This window comes from Sus scrofa, chromosome 18, assembly GCF_054392235.1.
Source record: "Sus scrofa isolate SSC_HxYL_T2T_F1_AM1 chromosome 18, Sscrofa_HxYL_maternal_Yorkshire_Landrace_v2.0, whole genome shotgun sequence".
NCBI classification, from domain to species: Eukaryota; Metazoa; Chordata; class Mammalia; order Artiodactyla; family Suidae; genus Sus; species Sus scrofa.
Window position 1 is genome coordinate 29,459,759 of NC_139400.1, and position 20,737 is coordinate 29,480,495.

At 46.4% G+C, this 20,737-nt stretch overlaps 1 protein-coding gene across 2 annotated transcripts in view; it reads right to left on the reverse strand.

Annotated features, from left to right (window-relative positions):
* Positions 1-20,737, reverse strand: part of SND1 (staphylococcal nuclease and tudor domain containing 1) — a 392,192-nt gene that overhangs the window by 322,910 nt on the left and 48,545 nt on the right. For both annotated transcript variants that reach the window (XR_014833971.1, XM_021078633.2), the window contains exon 10: positions 10,236-10,349. Coding sequence is in view for 1 of the 2 variants with exons in the window: in XM_021078633.2 (XP_020934292.1) it covers positions 10,236-10,349 (114 nt within the window). In the remaining variant the exon portion in view is untranslated. The remainder of the gene's footprint in view (positions 1-10,235; positions 10,350-20,737) is intronic.

The following is a 20,737-nucleotide window of genomic DNA, read 5'->3' on the forward strand; positions in this document are numbered from 1 at the left end:
ATTGACATGAGAGGATTCATGTGCAGGCTCAAGCGGCATCCAGAACACAGCAGAAGGAGTTTCAGACCGACATTTAAGACGAGGTGCGTACAGCAGACAGTCCAGTTCTTTTGTAAAGTGTGAGTAACAGAATGACCACATTGCCTGTGCCCGGAGTGACTTCACCGCTCAAATCAAAGTTTCCAAACTCCCTCTAAGCGCTCCAGGAAGGCGGGGGGAACAAGGCGGAAGCATGGGGGGCGTTGGGGAGGTGACCGAAAGACATTCAAAGGAAAACTGGAGTAGCAGCAGCACAAATCTAGACGCTTACCGTTCAGATACTTGCAGAAATGCAAACGAAAGAAGGGGCACAGTTTGTAGGAAAACTTTTAAGAACCCTGAGGTGGGGAAGGTAATGGTGGGGGTGACACAGAATCTCCAGAGCGGCCACCTGGGGTGGGCACAGGGCAAGGAGAGAGCCTGTGCCCACCTGAGCACGTTCAGTGAAGAGGCCAAGACAGAGGTCTTCAACACTATCGGCTTCTGCCTTCAGAATTCATTTCTTGCTGGGTGATGAGGGTGAGAAGCCAAAGGCTGTAGGATTTTATTGCACCGAATTTTCAGTCTGTCAATTCCATTTACTATCTGGGGTGCCCTGGGCCCAACCTGGATCTGTGAGGATGGAGCCACCTCTCTCTAACGGAGCCCCAGGACTGTTCTCTCTCTGGGGGATTTTATGGGAATCGAATAGGAACAAGGGGCCCGAACAAGGTTACAAACAGAAGCCGCCGAATGGCTTTTCAACAGAGAGGCTGATGTTTTCCCAAACACGGATATTTTGGAGCCTAAGTGCCTCCAGAATAACTATCACCAGGTATGCAAACAGGAGCATCTGGACTGAAAGGGCCATTCGCTCCTAGAGGTGAAGCATGAAGAGCTTGAAGGCATGAAGAGCAAGGAGACAGGGGAGCCAGAGCCAGGGCGGAAGCTGGAGGAAATGCTGGGCTGTTAGTGCAACACTGAGAGGAACAGCCAAGGGCTGGGATAACTTCTCTCTGCTTTGTAAGAAGGAAGAAATAAATAAAACGAGCTGCTTTGAGTGATATCAAGTCTCCCTCCTCTTAGAGTACAAACTGGCCTGATCACCCTGGCTGTCCCACTGGCCAAACCCAGCGAGCGGAGCCGTCTGCCAACCCTCCCGGGCACAGCACGGTGCGCTAGCTCACAGTGGCTGCACTGAGACACAGGGGAAGGGGAAAGAGGCTCCAACAGGACGAGGCGGGTGGCCCAGTCTGCAGCCCCATCTGGAGCCTGAGGGAGCAGGCGAGCTGCAGAGGGAGCCCGGGGCACGTGGCACACCAGCATCCACCACGGCTTCTGCCTGGCAGCTTCCTGAAACAAGCCCCTCCAGCTGGATAAGCAGATGCTAGAGCAGCTCTGTATGAGTAAGAAGGCAGCTCTCTCCCAATTCCAGACAACATACAACAGCACATGGGGGGGGGGGGGGGCGGTCAGACCTTGCTACCAGCCTCCCTAGAAATGATAAGGCAGCCGTGCTAGGAAGGGTAAGCAGTGGACTCAGAAAGTCAGTAGGTCGAGTCAGTGTATGCTGCCCATCCCCCACTGGATGATGAACGATGGCTCAGCAGGGCCGAGGAGAAGAAAATGAGACATTATACAACAAACATGTGAGTATTAACTACGGGCCGGGGAGTGAGCAGGCAACAGATTTGAAGAAATGAGAAATCTACTTGACCCAGAAAAATCATACAGCGTAGGGAAGTGCAGGGGAGAGAAAAGGAGAAGGCATTTTCAAGCAGAAACTAGAAACCATAGGAACCACAGGCATCCCTTACGGGGGAGCCCCAGTCATAGGACAGCGGAAGGAATCAAATTCTGGGGGGCGAGGTCTCAACACGGAGATGCAGCAGACGCCTACACGGAGGGGCTGTTTCCGTGTAGCCTCACGAAGGGCCCAAGGCAGTGACACAAGAGTGGAGGAGATGACATTCACTGGCTTCTAGCAGAGAAGTGAAAAGCTGAGGGGCACAAAGTCTCCATAACGTCTTCAAGGCTAAACTGAACAGAACTCCCCCTGTGAACCAGTGATGCGCCAAGGTGGCCGCTGACACTGCCCAGAACCAGGCAAAGGCACCTGCAACGGGGAGTTGACGGCTTGTGCAATGTGAACAAGCCACAAACTGGCTGTGCATTTATTTCAAAGGAGGGCTGAAATGAAAAGTGACATTAAAAATCTGCCTAAGCAACAGGCCTGTCATTTGCCTGTTGAAAATGAGCTGGCGTCTGTGTCCTTCGGCGTCCCCTCTCGTCTCCGTTCGGAGCAGCACTTTCCACAGTGACACGACCTGATGCTGCTTCACCCACAAGCCACCACCCAGACCAAAGTCCACCTCATGACTGGACCTGCACGGGCTGGTCAGCATGGGAGGCCCCGTTTCAAACTTATGAACATCTTACTAATAAGAATAATTTCCCAGGTCCAGAGTGCCTATCATACAGGAGGAACGTAAAACATTTGGTTTTTTGAACTGAACAGCATTTTCCCAGTACGAAGCTAATTAGTCCACCAAGGAATGAAACCTACAGCCCTGGCCTGCAGAAGTGCGAGGCACTGGATGACTGCATTCAACTTGCTTTGAATATAAATGTTATGCAAAAAAAAAAAAAAGGTAATTTATCTAAACACAGTGTAGGTAGCTCTGCAATCAGTAGCTCATAAATAAAGAGAGAAAGATGAAGGGAAAGCTCCTCTAATTGATTTTAAAATTAGTTCCAAGCAAAGAAATAATCTGACAACTAACAAGGTCGACAACAGGAAAAAAATACACAGGCCCTGGGGAAAAAGTGCTCCCACAAAGTCCAATGAATCAAGGTATCAAACTGCTATGACAAAGGCTATTTGGGAAAACCTGAATAAGAGCAGAGGTATTCAAAGAAAGTCAGCTGGGGCCCAATCTACACAAGCACTGGAAATCCTGAAATTAACCCCTCTGGTGGACTGAACCCAATCCGCACGGGCCACTTCGCAGACAGGGGCAGGGCTGTCAAGCCAATGGCAGCAACTAGACTAAAACCAGGAGTGGGGAAGAGGAAGCGCCTACAGGAAACTAAGCCATGTGTGACCTGACCGTCAGAACAAGCAATCCAATTAGGAAGTAGGGAAAAACAGACTACAGAAGGGCCCTCCTGGGGCCTTTCGACACCAATACACTGGCTCGTGTCGCAATGGCTATCAGAGGCTGTCGAGGAGATGCGCACTGGATTGGGAGCGCTCTGAATGATGCCCCCCAAAGATAGTATGGAGGAGGTCTTCAGCCTCAGCAGAGATGTTGATTTAAACATTTATTAAAGGCCTACCGTGGTCACAGCACTCTGCACGCTGCTGAAAAAGAGGAACGAGGAAGCTGAGAAAGCCATGCATTTCTGCAGGCAGTGGAATGTAGATTTCATGACAGAAAAGCAGGCCTGGCGTAAAGAGACAGTACAGGGGGATACAGAGAAGGGAAAGGCTGCGTAGGGAAATCTCTGGTCTAAAGATGCTTTCAAGAACCCACGCAAGCCAGAGGGTTACCTCGGCACAGCGGCTATGTTAAATGGTCACAGGACAGTGAATGTGATGGTGCTGTCAACTCTGGCAACAACAGAAAATGACTGCAGCTCACAGGACTGAAGAGAGGCAAGAAATATGAACACAGCAGCACTGGGAAGATTTAGATAAATTGAAAGTATAGAACTGGGTAATAGTGATGATTAAATGAAGAGAGAACAGAGAGAGAAAGAGATGGATTGAAAGACCTAAATGCACATGGTTCGGGGAAGGATTAACCAGGAGGACCCACTAGGAGACTGTTAAAATCCCACAAAAATTATTCGTAGGGGATAAGCAAGATCACGGAAAGGGGGACGCGTGAACTAAAGGAAACAGAAGAACATGTAATGTGTAATAGAGAGAAGAAAGTAAATCAAAGGGAAACAGGCACTTGCTGTCTTCCCCAGGTTATAACTCACTTGTCAAGACCAGTGGAAGGCACATTTTAGGAAACTCTGGATCCACCCAGATATGAAAGGTCTTGAGCCCAGTGACCACTCCGGCCGAGCGACAGGTATTCATCTTTTTAAAATGACAGGATATATGCATCCTGGAATCTTAAACAGATGAGCTGAGACCAAGCCATCGTCTCCTAATAGTAATTTTTTTCAGTCCCCTAACAAAGAAGTTTCAAGCGTTCTTCTCAAAAATGCCCAGATCAAACAAGTCTGAGAGTGGTACAGAATGCCTGTGCCGGCGCGCTGACACGTTCTCCGTCTTTTGATCACATTGCCGCAGTCCCCGAATCTCTCCCCTGGAAACCGGTGAAATGCTATATCCATTTCAAAGAGCTTCTGCTTTTCTCCAAGGTCCTCAGTGCCAGGCTGGAGTCCCTCTCCAATTTGCTGTTTGCCTTCTGCTCCTAGTCACACCCGCAAGATCACAGTCAGTGGGTTTATTGGTTTGCCCCTGTGACACTTAGGGCCTGCAGCCCCACAGCTTCCTGCGGGTATGCATCTCAGTGGCAGCATTGTCTGCTTTAGGGTCCAGAGAGACCACAAATCTTGCTTTCAGAGAGCTAAACCGGAGGGGATAGGTTCTAAATGGCAAAGCACTCTGGGGTCCTGCACAACAAATGGGATTATTAGCTCTGAGAAGAAGCCCTTAAGCATGGCAGGGCAGCACTAATAATGCCTACCTGTAGCTCCGTCTCCCATCACCTGCCTACCTGGAAACCCAAGCAGGGGCCGGTCTGGAAAACACCCCCTCCCCCAAAACAGGCAGCAAGGACTCTGGGAGATCTGGCAGACTGCCTGATCCTGGAGTGCCCAGGTCTGAATATTTAGAGGCCCTGCCATGAAAGAACATTTATGTGGCAAGTAAGATCACAGGAAGGAAGCTGAACGACAGGGTGATGGAAAACAATACCCGAGTTAAAAGCACAGAACCACCGACAAGAGACGAGGGGAAGGGTTTTCCCCCCTTGCCAGAGGCTGGGTGTGTCTGAGTGTGACTGTGTCGACGTGTGTGTGCCTCTGCCCACTACAATAGCACCGCATGATCGGACTTCATGGGGAAATAAGTCAGCCCCTTCATCAGATGCCCAGGGGCTGTATTTCCTTTGTCATTAAGGCTCCAAGTGTAACACAAAGCCCGCAGCAGCCCTGGGCAATAGAGCACTAGGTTTTCCAGTTTCAGATCAAAGCCAAAAGCTCTCTAGGAAGTCCTGAGATCGCACAACCTGTTATCTCCTTTAAGGCAGTAGCTCAGAAAACCCACAGCCTTTCTCCAAGACTTAGCACTCATATATTTGCAGCAAACAACTGGATAGAACACACGTGACCTGATACGTGTTTGGGTCCACAGGCGCATCACGTGGCGGTGTCCAAACTGGATCTCAGCCTGAAGGAGCTGCATCTCTAAAGCGTGGACACTGGATTCACCCTGACTAATCCCAAAGCTTGGTGCCACAGAAACAAAAAAGAGCATCGGACAGCCAACTGTAATCCTTCTGAGGGAAACACAACATACTCTAGCTTCTAACTCCGTCACACATCCCAGCAACAAACCCAACTCTAACGAAAATCTGGGAGCAGTGGCTACTCATGAATTCCTGGGTACCACCAGAAAGGAGCTACCTGGAATGAAAACAGTTCCTTTGATCACACCATTCTGTCCAGAGCCCTTCCTCTAGCTACAATTAGAAAGTAACCAAAAGAGGGGAGTGGAAGTACACCGTTAGCCTCGGGCAAAACCTCCTTGCCTTCGTGTATAATTGAATAGAAGTGAATTTGTCTCTGTATATAAAATAAGGAAAATCCAATTTGTCCTACTATCCCCACGAAACATAGATGTTTCAGAAGATCTCTATTAGGTGACGTCATGTTGTTAGGGTTTTATGGGCATGGGGAAGACAGACAGTAAAAGCGCCTCCTCATTCTTACCTGAAGGGCAAGCCCCATTGGGTCAACATCAGGGACCGCATAGCCACAGCGAGAGTCACCGTAAGCCACCTGCTTGCCCTTGAGGAAGCTCCGGCGGAGACGCCCCCTCTTCATCTCCTCCTCCAGTTCCTTAATCTGGACCTTATCCCACTCTGTTCTTCTGTTCAGATCAAGCTCCAATACCGCTGCGGTATCTTTCCATTTCAAGGCCGCTAACACCCTCCTCCTCAAAAATGCCCCCAAAGAGGCGAGAAGGCACTCACTCTCAGGGCTTCCTTCGACACCCTGCAAGGTCCATCTGTCATCTCCAGACAGCCGTCAGGCATCCTTTGTTTCTGCAACGCTAAGCCCATTCCCCCATCCCCGCATCCCCAGACACACTCTGGACGTTTTCTTTGGCGATTCTACCAGCCCTGCTCTCACTAGGGCAGCCACGTAGTCTTGCATGCCCTGTGCCCAGCACAAGGGGACAGAGTCAGAGCCTCCACTCTCCTTGCCCAGCCATGTGCCCTGACCTGAGGCTGCCTGAAGGGAGGGGCCCCCTACTCTCATGTGCAATGTGGGCTAACAGCGGTTCTGACCCCACCCATGCCTTGAGGACTTGACTAGACTCCCCTTGAAGTACAGCCACAGCTGGGATAGAGTCAAGAACACTGGGGAAAGACTGCAAGGGGCCTCCCACTGGCCTGGTCATTCCATACATATAGTTACAGCCCCTCTGGGATCCCTGGGTGATTTCTCTTCCTACACCTATACTGTAAACCTCTTTCAGATATGCAGAGAGCAGAATCTCCACCCACTGTGAGTCCCAGGGGGACGGCCCCAAGGAGAACGGTAAGAACTCCTGGCTCCTCCAACAGCAGAGGCTGCCAGGGCAACACGCACATTCTCACACCCCTCCCCTTTCACCCCCAGGTGAGGCTGACCAAAGACAAAAACCAGAACTCCCTGCTACCGATCAGTTTTCATCTGGCAGGAGCGTCTCTTATAAATGCCAAGTACTTTCATGTTTTATAAATGCAAGCCACCAACAGAGACACATGCAAATCCAAAGGCGCCGCTGCTAGTTTAAAAGTCTTTAAGACAAACATCTTAAAACGCATGGCACACACGTTTTCAACGCACGGCCCCTGCCTAACTCTCAAACCCATCACTCACTACTCCCTGGCACTGTGACATTAACTGGTCTCTATTCCAGTCATACAGAGTTCCTCGCGGTTCACCACATGCCCAATGTTCTCTCTCTCGTCATAAGCACCCAGAAACATGCACAGAAAATGCATGATCTGGCCCTGCCTGTATTTTGAACCACATGGTCATCAGACCCCTCGCCCTCCAGCCACAGCAGCCATTCAGGCCCTATTTCCAATCTCACCTGATTCTTGTCATTGCTACTGTCGTGGTCAGAAATCGTCTTCTCCCTACTTTTTACCCAGCTAACTCCTAACCCAGCCTTCAGGCCTTAAACGTCACTTCCTCAAGAAGACTTCCCAGATGATGTGTTCTTAGAGACTCTGACCTTTCCGTTCCTAACATGTAACATAAATACGATTATTTAGGTATTTCGTCTACCAGCTTTTAAAGGTCCTTGAGAGGAATTCCACGAAGGGCTGTTCCCCACTACATCCCCAGCAGAGCACCTGGTACAGAGTGGGTACCTGGGAAATATTTATCAATCATGACGAACTTTAATCACTAAACCTGTGCTATCCATTACAGCAGCCACTACACACATGTGGCTACTGAGCCCTAGAAACGTGCCAGGACGAACTGAGATTTGTTCCAAGTATAAAATATACACCACGTTTCCAGGACATAGTAAAAATAAAATATCTCATTAACTTTCTATTTCTTAAATGTTGAAACGATACTGCTTTGGATATAGTAGGTCAAATCAACCGCATTAAAATTAATGTTCTTTAAAATATAGCTACTAGACAATTTTAAATAACACATATAGCTCATGCTTGTGGCCCGCATTATGTATCCATTGGGCAGTGTTGGCCTAGAGCGCCCTGGCTCCCATCTGCTAACTTCTCATCATGAGTACTCAAGAGGTATACCAGTTGCTCCTAGGAGACTTCCCTCGTACCCGCTACGGCAGGGTTCTTCATGGCACCTTCCATCACTGGACTCAAAATATATTTTACTAATTGCCTAAGTGACCCTCATTAAAAGCTTCCCAATGAATTCGATTAAAAAATAAAGAAAATCATTCTTCATTTCACTGCAAAGCCCTATGTTGACTTTTAGAGCTGAGCCTTACTTAGAACTTTCTTAAAATGGAGTAAGATCTCAGGAGTGAACAGAAGTTTAAAAAATAAGTGAGGAGTTCCCAGCGTGGCACAGTGGAAACAAATCCAACTAGGAACCTTGAGGTTGTGGGTTCGATCCCTGGCCTTGCTCAGTGGGTTAAGGATCCGGTGTAGCCGTGAGCTGCGGTGTAGGTCACAAATGCGGCTCAGATCTGGCATTGCTTTGGCTCTGGCGTAGGCTGGCAGCTGTAGCTCCAATTCAACCCCTACCCTGGAAACCTCCATATGCCATGGGTTCGGCCATAGAAAGACAAAAAAAAAAAAAAAAAAAAAAAAGATAACTTACCTTGGTAAAGAACAAGAAATTTACAAACACAATCCTGCCTAAACTAGGAAATCTAATCCATCAACTTTCCGTCATCCACGAGGCTAAGGGAAATCCATCCTTTACCCCCTGAGGAGTGCCAAAGGATCCTAGAAAAACTAAAACTTCTTGGTGGTAGTTTAGTTCTTATTCCAGAAAACCTGCTACCATCTTACCTAAGCTGTAACTCCCCACACCCCCTAAAAACTGTTTAAAATTCAGCTACTCAGTCTACGTGCACATAATGCTTTGGCTGATGATGCAGGCACAAAAATTAACGTTCAAGAACTTCAAAGTTGTGGTTGCTGTGGGAACCTTAATGCCAACTGCATGGCGCAGATGCAGAATTGTGGACTACTCCCAATACTGATAAAATTGGAGATGCATATTTACTCTGTGCAATGAGGCAGAGCTACAGTTACTGACGGAATCTTATTTTGGCATTTCTAGGTTTTCATGCATTTAAATTCTCAACCTTACCACAATACTGTTTGCTCCACTAAATTGCCTCCTCTATGGGGAAAAAGGAAGGAATCGGGGCGGGGGGTTGGGAGGGGGAAGTGTGTGTGTGAGAACTGATTGGCCAGACATTAAAGAACCCATCCTGCATGGGTTTCTTATGCACGATCTGATTCAAAAGACAATCACAATATTTTTCTTTCACTCTATGGGCTGTCTATAAACTCTCACACAAATGAAAACAGGGCCTGAATCTCAACTCGTGAATGCACCAAGCTATGTGCACGTGCACAACATCAGAAAAGCAAACTTCAAGTCTTTAGAACTACAAAAGGGATACATTACAAAACGACACAGCACTAACTTCAACCACACTGTTGAATTTGCCCCTGGCGCCCGCTCTCACTGAGGACCCAGTTCTATAACCAGTCAACAGAGTCACACCCTTCAGTCATCCCAAGGCAGACACAGGAGCTGGGAAAATGGTCATAAAAAACAAGACAGCCAAACAAAACAGTTCAACCTCAATCCCTCTCCCTAACCTCTTACAATGTCTAACAACGCAAAGAAAATGACCACAAAATGTAAAACAGGACTGCCTGCAGTTTTCATCCTAAGCAGAATTTCTCCGAGCTGACAGACTGGAATTGTACACACCGGCTAGGCACACTCACGCCTCCAAAAGATCCAACAAAGCAGCACAACACCGTGCAACCGGTAATTCTAGTTACCACTTAGAAAAGATGCGTAGCTGACCCCAGAGAACATATGTGCCAAGGTTCATCTCCTAGAGCAAAAACACACGGACCAAATCAAAGTGACCAGCCCAACAGGCCTTACTATCTACCAGGCGAGTGAGACGCACATCTTCCCCTCTCCTGATTCTCAGGGACTAAGATCTTGTCCATAAACAAGTCTCGCTCACTGCCTAACATATGCCAACCCGAACTCCTCTCAAGCCCCTTAGGGAGGAACGGCCGTGAGGCCCAACCAAAATGAAGGAGAGAGGGGAGGGTCGTTAAGAGAAACTGAGACCTGCCCCGTGGCAGCGAGGCTGCACATCATTCGGAAATAACACCGAGTGATCCACACTAGAACATCCTCCCACCCAGGCGCCACATCTAATGCTCCAGCTCCTCCCCTCTGGCTTTGGAAAAGAGGCTCTGCTGCTTTTCTGGTCCCACCTGTGTATTCTCCCCCTCCAGCCTCGGAGGTCGGATGCTGGACAGGTGGATGGTCTTGTAGTCTCCGGAGTTCAGCTTCACCACAATGGCATCAGCATTCAGCACCTGCATCACCTGTGGGCGAGAAGGCAAAAACGCTTAAATGGGGGTCAATGGTCCAAAATCTCGCAGCACACATGCTAAGGAGCAGGGCACACTAGTCACAGGACGAACAGCGAGATCAAGAGCCGTCGGGGGTAGACCCACGTTCATTCTCTACGGTATAACAATGTTGGAGAAAACGATCCGGTAATTATCAGTCGCCAAAGACACGATGATTTCTCAATGGGGCAGGATCTGGATCATTCACAAATATGCTCTAGCTTTTTCATCTTTTGCCCTGACCAAGATATGTGGTTAACTACAAAGCTTACAAACTGGAAATCCAGTCTCTACGTGCTATTGAAGATTTTCCTTGAAACAGGTTCTAAGCCAAAATCAAAATGCCTATCTCAATGTGATTCTAGGAAAAGAGGCAAGGGCTGGATTAGAAGAAGGTACCAGCACTAGATGAGAAAGAACCAAAATAGGACGCCCCGACAGAGAGCAGAAAAATCAAAGGCAAGAGACAGGCAAAAAGAATTGTCATCTCAGCGTGGGAAAGGAGACGCTCTGCTGCTAATCTCAGGCAGAAATATCCAATTGCCAAGACATTAGTTCAGCTACTTTGAAAGCCACCTTTTCCGAGCGCTACTACGAGCATCTCTGTTTCGGAACGCCAATCACTGACACTGGACCCCAAGCTCAATCTCGGCTGACTTACAAGGACATCCACTCCAAGGGCAAAAGCACAAATATTCCTCTGTGGAGGTTATTAGAACACTTCACCAATGCGAACAGAATAAAATTCCATTGAAATCAGACTGGGACATCAGGGTTATAACGAGAATTCATAATTCAGCCAGCAGTCCACAGTTCACCCAAATATATTCAGAGCCTGTTGTTACAGGCTGGTTGGGTTGTTTTTGTTTGTTTGTTTGTTTTTTGCAAGTAACACTTTGCTATAAGGTAGCTATTGACTACAAAACACTGCCAGCATCCACTTCATCTGCACAATCAAAACCAACTCTTCCCTGCTTCAATCAAGACCCCATCAGGAGCAAACAGGTAGCTGAACAAACTCCAGGGTCAGGTGCCACGGTGAGGGAGACTTGCCAAATTTCCCTCCTCTTTTATATGGGAAACAAAAGGACCTAGCCTCTCCTTTGCCATGGTGGGTCTCACACGGAGAAGTGTCCTAAAAGAGCCTTCACTAACTATTCCCTGGAAGGCTTCACAACTTTTTAAAACAGAATATACCCATTTATTTGCAGGCTCTTGCAAAAATGGCTGTTCTCTATCTTTTCCAGAGAACCAGCCAACCACACACAGAAAAGAGTTAAGAGTGACTTAAGGGACAATGTGAAGATGGAGCAAAAAGCAAGATCAAGTGAGAAATTATACATGACAGGAAATGGCAGGAGGAAAGTGCCATCAAACAGAATGAAGGCAAAAAGAAAAATGACAGTTGGAATCAAGCTGTAAGTCCATGGACGGCTGATTACCGCTGGTGGATGGGAAGATATCCTGGGGTTTTAACACCATAAGTAATGGAAGCAGTGTAGAGAAACACAGGCCAGGGACCAAAAACAGAGGAAACGGTCTGAGAAAGAGCTGTGTCGATTAGGAGCGGGGGTACTTATTTTTAATTTTCAACTATGCATAAGACTAACTTGCAAACCTGGACCCAGCAAAAAAACCAGTCTCAAATAACCACAGCCATACTGCAATAACCTTTTTCACAGATTTGAGAATCACAAAGAGGCTAACACTAAAACCTAGAACCGAAAACTCATCTGGCCAGAAAAGCCTGAGTGACGTCCAAGGGTAAATCAAAAGCACCATCTGTGGTCACACAAGGCCCAAGTCAAGGTCAAGGATGATTGATTTCCTAGGTGCCAGAGTGTACAGGGTCCTCCACATCAAAGAGCCCCTTATACCAGCCCGACCTTTTTAAGTGTAGAACTTAAAAACAGCCAAGAAGGTACAATCAAAAATACAGCCTCAGTCACTAAAAGGGTACATCCTATTCCCATTGCCACCTAGACACATTAATGCTGAGTAAAAATGCCCATCAGAATGGAATCTCCCTCCTATTCCCTAAAGACAGCAAGAGTGGTTTGGCCAACGGACCCAAGCTAATGACTTCCCTGTCCTTCAAAACCCCACATTTGTATGAAAATTAAAATATTATAAAATGGAAGACAGAACACTGGGGAGAGGATGTGTGCTCTACTGTTAGCCCACCTTCAAACCCCTCATTCCGCAATGCCCCAGCGAGGACAGCCAATCAACACTGCCCCTCCCTCAAAAGTATGGACCACTGCCCAAGGGATCTGGCAATCGCCAGGCAGCTCAAATTCACACACATCGCAGTGTTTCCCAAGGCTCGATGATGGACAAGTTACACTTTCCTCTCATTCCAAAACTAACTCTTAGGAAGTTGTCAACTGCCAAAAACATAGGGGAGCATCCTGTAATCAAGACCCCAGAAAACGTCAAGGCAGGCTCTACCCCCTCGTCATGCCCAGAGAGAAATAAACCCGAGGAAGTATCATAGTGCTCGCACCTTCACCCCCTGATTACAGAACATGAAGACCTAAGCACACCCCGGTGACAAGTTACTGCCATTCGTCACCCCTTATAATGCGTGAGTGGCCCCAGCAGCAGCAGCGAATGGCTTCTTGGAGCCATAAATCTCAGGCCTCGGAGGCAGACGCTCTCTCCTCGGCATCGCATCTCCCCGATTAGAAACCTCCTCTTCAGGAGCTGAGCACGTGGACGCTGCCGGCTGAACGAGCCTGCCTTTCTGGTGAAGGGGTGCGGGTATGCGTGTCTGGATGTGAGCATGCAAGTGGGCCTTATGATGGTTTATTTCTCTGTAAACTGTCATTATTGTCCAGAGAACAGGCAGCTCCTGGGCAGAGACATGGAAGAAGCAATAAAAGAGTAGTTATGGCCACACACTGTGCAGTAAGTAAAATGCAGAGTGGATTACTATCCAAAGCCCGCTCGTCAGCTCCGTCACAGACCATGTTTCCAACAGTGATATTTCTGATGGTGCTTTTCATCAGGGCCAATCGGAGCATGCTCACATCATCACTCACCCTCTCTACAAGCTACTGTCAAAACACACACACACACACACACACACACACACACACACACACACACACACACACACACACACACACACACACCCTAGCCTACTGCCCACTCCAGGAGCAGAAATCTACACAGAAAAAAAGTCACTCGCTGGATTCGCCCTAAATCCAATTCCCTCCCCATTTCCTGGAGCCCAATTGTAAAAGGAAAAATGAGTGGCTTAATGATGACAAGTGCAGGCTCAGGGCTGCCACAAGTCAGGAGAATGGCAGAGTGCTGTCAGGGGCAAGGGACATCCATCCCTCGCTCTGGCCTCCTGCCACACTCCCCCTCTGCAGAGCCTTGAGCGGTGCAGCCACTGGACGCGAAGCTGCTGCCACTCAGCTTCTTAAAACCCCACGGTAGGTATGAAACCAGCAAAAAGAGCCTGCAATGGCCTCCTGACCTAGAGCCCCAGGTACAATTACCAGTTCTTGCAAAGCTGCCCAAGCTCTCAGTACCAGAGAGAGCAAAAAGGACACCAGCCCAGACGGGCCTCTAGGGACCACCTGCAAGCGTCCTTGCTGGGGCCACTGGACATGGGACAGCAAACAGCCTTCCTACTCTCTGGACCCAGGACTTCTCAGGACCTCTCCTGCTCCCCAAGGCTATAGGCCAGGTCTATTCTCCCGAGCTAATCCTGGGAACACTAGAGAAGGGACACCAAAGCGGGGCGGGGGGGGGGGAGACAAGCAGTACCCCACCCTGTTACGTGTCGGCCTGAGCTCACTGCATAGATCCCTTCCCCAACCCTCTAGAAAAGGGCAGCTGCCACCCTGTGTCCTCCCACAATATGAAGCGCAATTTCCTGCTGCGAATACCTCTGGGCACCTAAGTACCAGCAAAGCAACCTGGACACTGTAATAGGTACTTAAGAGGAAACCAAGCATCAAATTCTCAAAGAGGGGCAGCCCACAGAATAGCCGACCCGGTCCCTCACCACTGTCAAGGTCATCAAAAACAAAGAAAGCCTGAGAAACCACCAAATCCAAGAGGCGCCTAACAAGATATGACAACTAAATTTAGCATGCTATTGAGGATGAGAATTCTGAACAGAAAAGGGCCATTAGACAAAAACTAAGGAAATCTGACTAAAGTATAGACTTTAGTTGACAATAACATATCAATACTGGTATACTTCTTATAATCAATGTGCCACAATCATGTCAGATAATAACGGGAAGCTGGGGGGGGGGGGAATAATGTGGGGATGCTGGTCTACCCATTTTTCTGTAAACCTACTGTTTCAAAAAATCAAGTCCATTTCAAAAGCTAGGTAAATGTTTTTTACAAAGCTGTTCTAATTCAACCATTTTCTTATCAGCAATTGAGCTTGCTAACTTAAGCTACAAAACCAAGTCCTGACCTCTGTTTGGTGTAGGAGGGGTCACCTCCCCAGACAGACCACCCCAGAACTTCCTTTTCATCCGAAAGCCGAAGGACAAAAGGTCAAGGAAGTAGCTGGTGGTTTTTGTTCTCTCCATATTACCAAATGGGAATCTAAAAGTCTAGCCAAAAATATTAAGCAGTATCCTTGCTTAAAATCCATCTTGGAGAGACATGACAATGAACTCCATTCAAAGCTCTGACATTTTTGCATGGCGAAAAATAATCAGGGCCAAACCAAACCAAGTTAAGTACTAGGATCCGCTGTATCCACGGGTAGTTTATAACCTGAGCTCCAAAACAGAACCTGAACAACAAATACCACAGAGATAACTACTTAGGGTAATCTCCCAGACAAGCCCTAGAGGGTAAGCTCCTTGAGAACAGGAACCATTTGTCATTCTTCTTGCAACGGGGCTCTGAGGGTTTAAGCAATCAATCCATACAGAGAACGGAGGGAGAGGCCTCCAACCAGGCAGGGCAGTGAGAAGACTCCACCCCTACTCCCCACCCCCAAGTGTCACTGGGTCTCTGAAGTCTGCAAGGCCCAAGCATCCAGCAGCAGGGACGGGGAGCCAAGCCACGTGCTCCGGGGACCATATGGCTACAAACAGCACAGATCAGCTAAAACGCCACAGGAAACGCAGGCAGGAAACTGGCAAGCCGCGACAGGCACAAAAGTCTCAAGCAGGCTCAGCTAATCGCTGTGAAGTGAACATGCTCTCTGCTAACCCGGAGAGACAAGGAGAGCCCTCCCTGGCATTTCCCTCCCTAGGAAGGGAAGCTGCTGAAGCAGAGAAAGGCAATCAGTCTTTCGGTGCCCCACATATCAAGAGAACACTTTGCTGAGTTTCAAATTTCTCGGAAGTGAGACTCTTGGCCAACACCCCAATCTACAGCATGCCATCGGTCCCAGAAGTCACCTAGGGGGTCCAGGAGGCCTCTGCTTAAAGAGTTCATAGGTCATCATTTGCAGGCTTTTCGGGCTATGACTAATTAATTAATGTACAATTAATTCCTAGGAGACAGAGTGACCGCTGAAAAGAGAGAGCCACTATTTGTTCAGGCCTTACAGTCACACCAGCCTCAGAGCAGAATCCTTCAGAGAAAAGTGAACTGTCAGACCATGTCCAGGAAGGCCCAGGGCACTAACCTTTTTAGGTTTCCATGAAAAAGTAGTTTGGCATTAACAAAAGTTTTAAATCAGGCAACCTGACTACCAAACTGCAGCTGGGTTCTAGCTTGTGAAAAGAAAAACAGGCCATTTTTCCTTTTACATTTTTTCCTTAATGCTGACATCCGGTGTTCTGTAACAGGGTTTGAAAACTGTGGCCAAGGGCCCACCGCCTACTCTTATAAATAAAGTTTTACTGGAACGCAGCCACGCCAGAGCTGTTTTCTTGCTCCAGTAGCAGAACTGAGTAGTCACAAAGAGTCTACAGGGCCCAGAAAGCCCCAAATATTTACTACATTGCCCTTTAAGAAAAAGCTGGTCAAGGGCTGCTCTACGACATGTTAGAAAATGAACTTAACATTCCTGAGGAGCAAATGTGCTCCAGAATATTCCTAAGGAAAAGAGTGCCATTTACAGGGAGATTATTCCATCTTCTAAATGATGGACAAATGATCAAACGACATGATTAATGACCTATCGGGGTTTAGTTAAGAAAATTATGATGCAGGCTTACAAGAGAACATTATGAACATAAAGCAAGTTCAAATATGTACTTTGTTACCCTACCTCTACACAAAAACAAAGGGCTTGGGGAGATGGTTTTGGATTTGTTTTGGCCGTGGGTGGGGGGTTGGGGGGGAGTTGCCAAGAGCCCAAAAGGACAAAGATAACGGGAGAGGAGAATATAGCAACAAAACTTTGCAGGCTGGAAAGCAGAAGGATGAGTGGTAACTGACTCCACAGACCCACAAAAGCTAAATCTGAGCTAGTGGTGAGAAAACAAAACAGCCGGTCTGACTTACAGGCAGGCTGGCCCCACCCACCAAGACTAAGAAACTATCAAATCAGGACTCTCGAGAGGGGATAAGAGGGGGTGAAAATAAGGCCCCAAAATAGGACTGGTATAAAAATCATGGAAGAAGTCCCTGGATTTCAGGATGTACACCCTAAATCCCATACCGAGGACTTCACTGCTTCTAAACCAGTGTGGACCAGACCTTATTCTTTGAGAGAGACAACCAAGGCATCAGCAGCTATCTGAGGAAAGCCTCTAATATGGAAAATCAGGGCTCAAAATGAGCAAAGAGAATTAAAAACAACCTAGAGAACACCAACTATACAGGGAGAAGAAAATCTTCAAAAAATTATTCATTTCTCAAAAAAACTAAAAGATGATATTTATGTCTGAAGTACGACATGTTTTTTTTTTTAATAATAACAAGAGAAACATTCAGAGGAAAAAAAAAAAGCTCGTAGAAATTAAAAGGTAATATCATAAAGTATCCAATAGAGGGGCTCAGAGGTAAATATAAAGATAACTAGAAAGAAGAAAAGACAAAAAGATGGAAAATAGGAAGAAAAAATTAGAAGACCAGTCCATGAAGTCAAACATCCAAATAGGAGTTCTAGGAAAAACAGAAAGCAGAGAAACTAGATGGAAATCAACAACACAACAGTTGAAATCCCCACACATAAAGGACTAAAAATTAAACCACAACATGCTCACACATGGATAAGCAAAGCTCATCACTGTGAAATTTCAGAATAAAGAAGGATTTGCTTGGGTTGTGATGATCATTGTGCAACTATAAATGTAATAAAATTCATTGAGCTAAAAAAAGAAGGATTTGCTAAGAGCTTACAGAAAGAAAGAAAACAACATAAGAATGAGAAATCAGAATGGTTTCAGACTGCTAAAAAAACAAGAAAACCAAAGAAATCTCTAATAGGCAAATGACAGTAGAGCAATGCCTTCATAATTCTAAAGAAAAATGAGTTTAAACACAAAATTGTATACCTACCTAACAAGCATAATTATAGAACAGACGTGAAAGGTCTCACAAGTATTTACCTACCAAGCACTCTTTTCCCATGAAGCTACAGAAAATGTACCACCAAAATAAAGTCGAAAATCATAAAGAAGCCATAAGATCTAGCAGATATAGTATCAACCCAGGAATGAGGCAGAGAAAATCTCAGAATAATGGTAAAGAAATCCAAACATGACAGCTTTATAACTGGGGGGGGGGAAGAGAACTAATCCAGACTGGTAAGTCACAAGCCTCCTGAAAAGTAGTGGGGTTTTCTTTGTTTGGTTTTGTTGCTGCATCCACAGCATGCAAGATGTTTCCGGGCCAGGGACTGAACCTGTGCCACAGCAGTGACCCAAACCACAGCAATGAAGATGCCAGATCCTTAACCCACTGAGTCACCAAGGAACTCTCAGACAGTAATATTGAGAACAATAAAAACGACAGTCTAAATCAACGTCTTGAGAAGAGATTCAGACAGGTAGAATCTGGGGGTTGAATTAGTAAGTACGTAAAACATATATACTTAAGTTTCAAAAATTATTAACTCCAGGGAAAACCAAACATCATGCAGGAAACGAAAAGCAGTCATAATATGCTATAAAGCTTGGAAGTGATTAGCATTTACGAAGTAAACCCTGAATATTAACTGAGGATATAGACTGGAAGGAGTTCCCTGGTGACCTAGCAGTTAAGGATCCGGCATTGCCTGCTGTGGCCTGGGTCACTGCTGTGTCCAGGTTCAATCCCTGGCCTGGGCATTTCCACGTGCTATGGGCGCGACCAAAAGAAAGAAAGGAAAAGAAAAAGGAGGAGGACCGGAGAAAAGAGCATGCGCACTCCCGTACGAAAAATTTACATCCTCATCTTCCATGGTGTACAAGAAAAAGTCATGCCTGAAAAATTAAGAGCGAGCAATATAAACATTTTATTCCGAGAGGGAAACAGATGAGCACATTTCTTGAGAAGCTCATAGAGATCTTCAAAAAAGTTTACATGTTAAAAATAAAAACTTATAGCACTAGGAACTATATCTAGTCACTTATGGTGGCACGTGACAATGTGAAAAAAAGCCATGTATGTGTATGTGGGCGACTGGGTGACCTTGCTGTACAGTAGAAAATTAACAGAACACTAAACCAGCTATGATGGAAAAAAATAAAAATCATTTAAAAATAAAAACTTACACACTTAAAAATGATGTACAAAAGAATACAAATCAGTACTACTCAAAAAGGGGCTGCTGGATGCCAGTGAGATAAGGAGTCTGTACCAGACATAAATCAACCACATCACTGAGAACACTGCTGACATTTTTTCTGTAGCAAGATTTTCCTGATGAAAACAGCAATGTCTTGATTTACATTCTGGCTCAAGCTCCTTATATCAAGGCACTCGGGGTAGGACGGGTATAGCTCAAGGGTCAGCAGACTTTCTCTGTAAAGGGCCACAGAGCAAATATTTTAGGCTTTGCAGGCCATATGGTCTCTGTCATAACTACTCACCTCTGTCACCGTATGACAAAAAAAGCCCTAGACAGTATGTACACGAACAGACGTGGCTATGTCCCAATTTACTTGTGACAGTGAAGTTTGAATTTCATAGAATTTTAATGTGCCACAAAACGTTTTTCTACATAAAATCCATTCTCAGTTCACAGGCCACATAAAAACAAGTGATAGGCCCAATGCAGCCCATAGGCCATAGTTTTTGCCCACCTGAGACTGACAATATGATCACCTTTGTTTTTAAAAAAACCTGTGTCACAGTAGTTTCAACTAGCATGAGCATTCTCCCTTCTTTTTATATTTTTTTCTTTTTTATGTCCATGCCTGCAGCATGCAGAAGCTCCTGGGCCAGGGACTGAACCAGTGCCACAGCAGTGACCCAAGCCACAGCAGAAACAAGGCCAGATCCTTAACTGCTAAGCTACCAGAGAACCCCTATTTTCTCCTCCTTTAAAAATAAAAATAGAGGAGTTCCTGCCATGGCTCAGCGGAAACGAATCTGACTAGCAGCCATGAGGACACAGGTTTGATCCCTGGCCTTGCTCAGTGGGTTCAGGATCTGGTGTTGCCATGAGCTGTGGTGTAGGTCACAGACGTGGCTTGTATCCCATATTGCTGTGGCTGAGGCAGACGCTGGCAGCTACAGCTCCTGATTTGACTCCTGGCCTGGGAACCTCCATATGCCATGGGTGTGGCCCTAAAAAGACCAAAAAAAAAAAAAAAAAAAAAAAATTTTTTTTGAAAAATAAAAATAGAATAATAAATTTAATAAGTTTTAAAAACCATTCATCTACCTATAAACACATTTTTCTCTCTACCCTCTGAACACATCTATATCCAAATGACCTAAATTTATGTTTAGGATACTACAGGAACCTTAATCAGATGGCTTTTAGAGGCCATCTCCTCTATCCTGGCATTGTGACAGATAAAACGTCACTGTAATACTAAAAAAAAAAAAAAAACACAAACCCTCACCTTGTTTTAAAACAAAGCAAAAAAGATAGATTCTGAAATCCTGGATTTTCAAAAATGGAAGAAGAAACATCCCATAAATGTCCCTAAGCGCTTTCTCTAGTTATCAATAAAGTCATACTGAAGATAAACGCAAAGTCACGGACTCAATCGTACAATCCTCTAGATGAGGAATTTTTCTTCAGCAATGCCTTCGTTCCCCAACCGGCAAACGCCCAAAACCCTTCCGAAGCTTCCAGGTTTCCCTACAAACTGTTTCAACTGAGAAGGGCCTGGGAGGGACGGCGCAGGGTAAGGAGACCCTCCCAAAGGTCCTCGGCTTCACGAACACCACCCGCCCCTTTCACCGACGGTCAAGAACGGCAGGCCTGCTGCGCTTGGTGAGTGAGCTGCAGCCTTTCCTTGCGCAGCTCTAGTCTTAGCAGA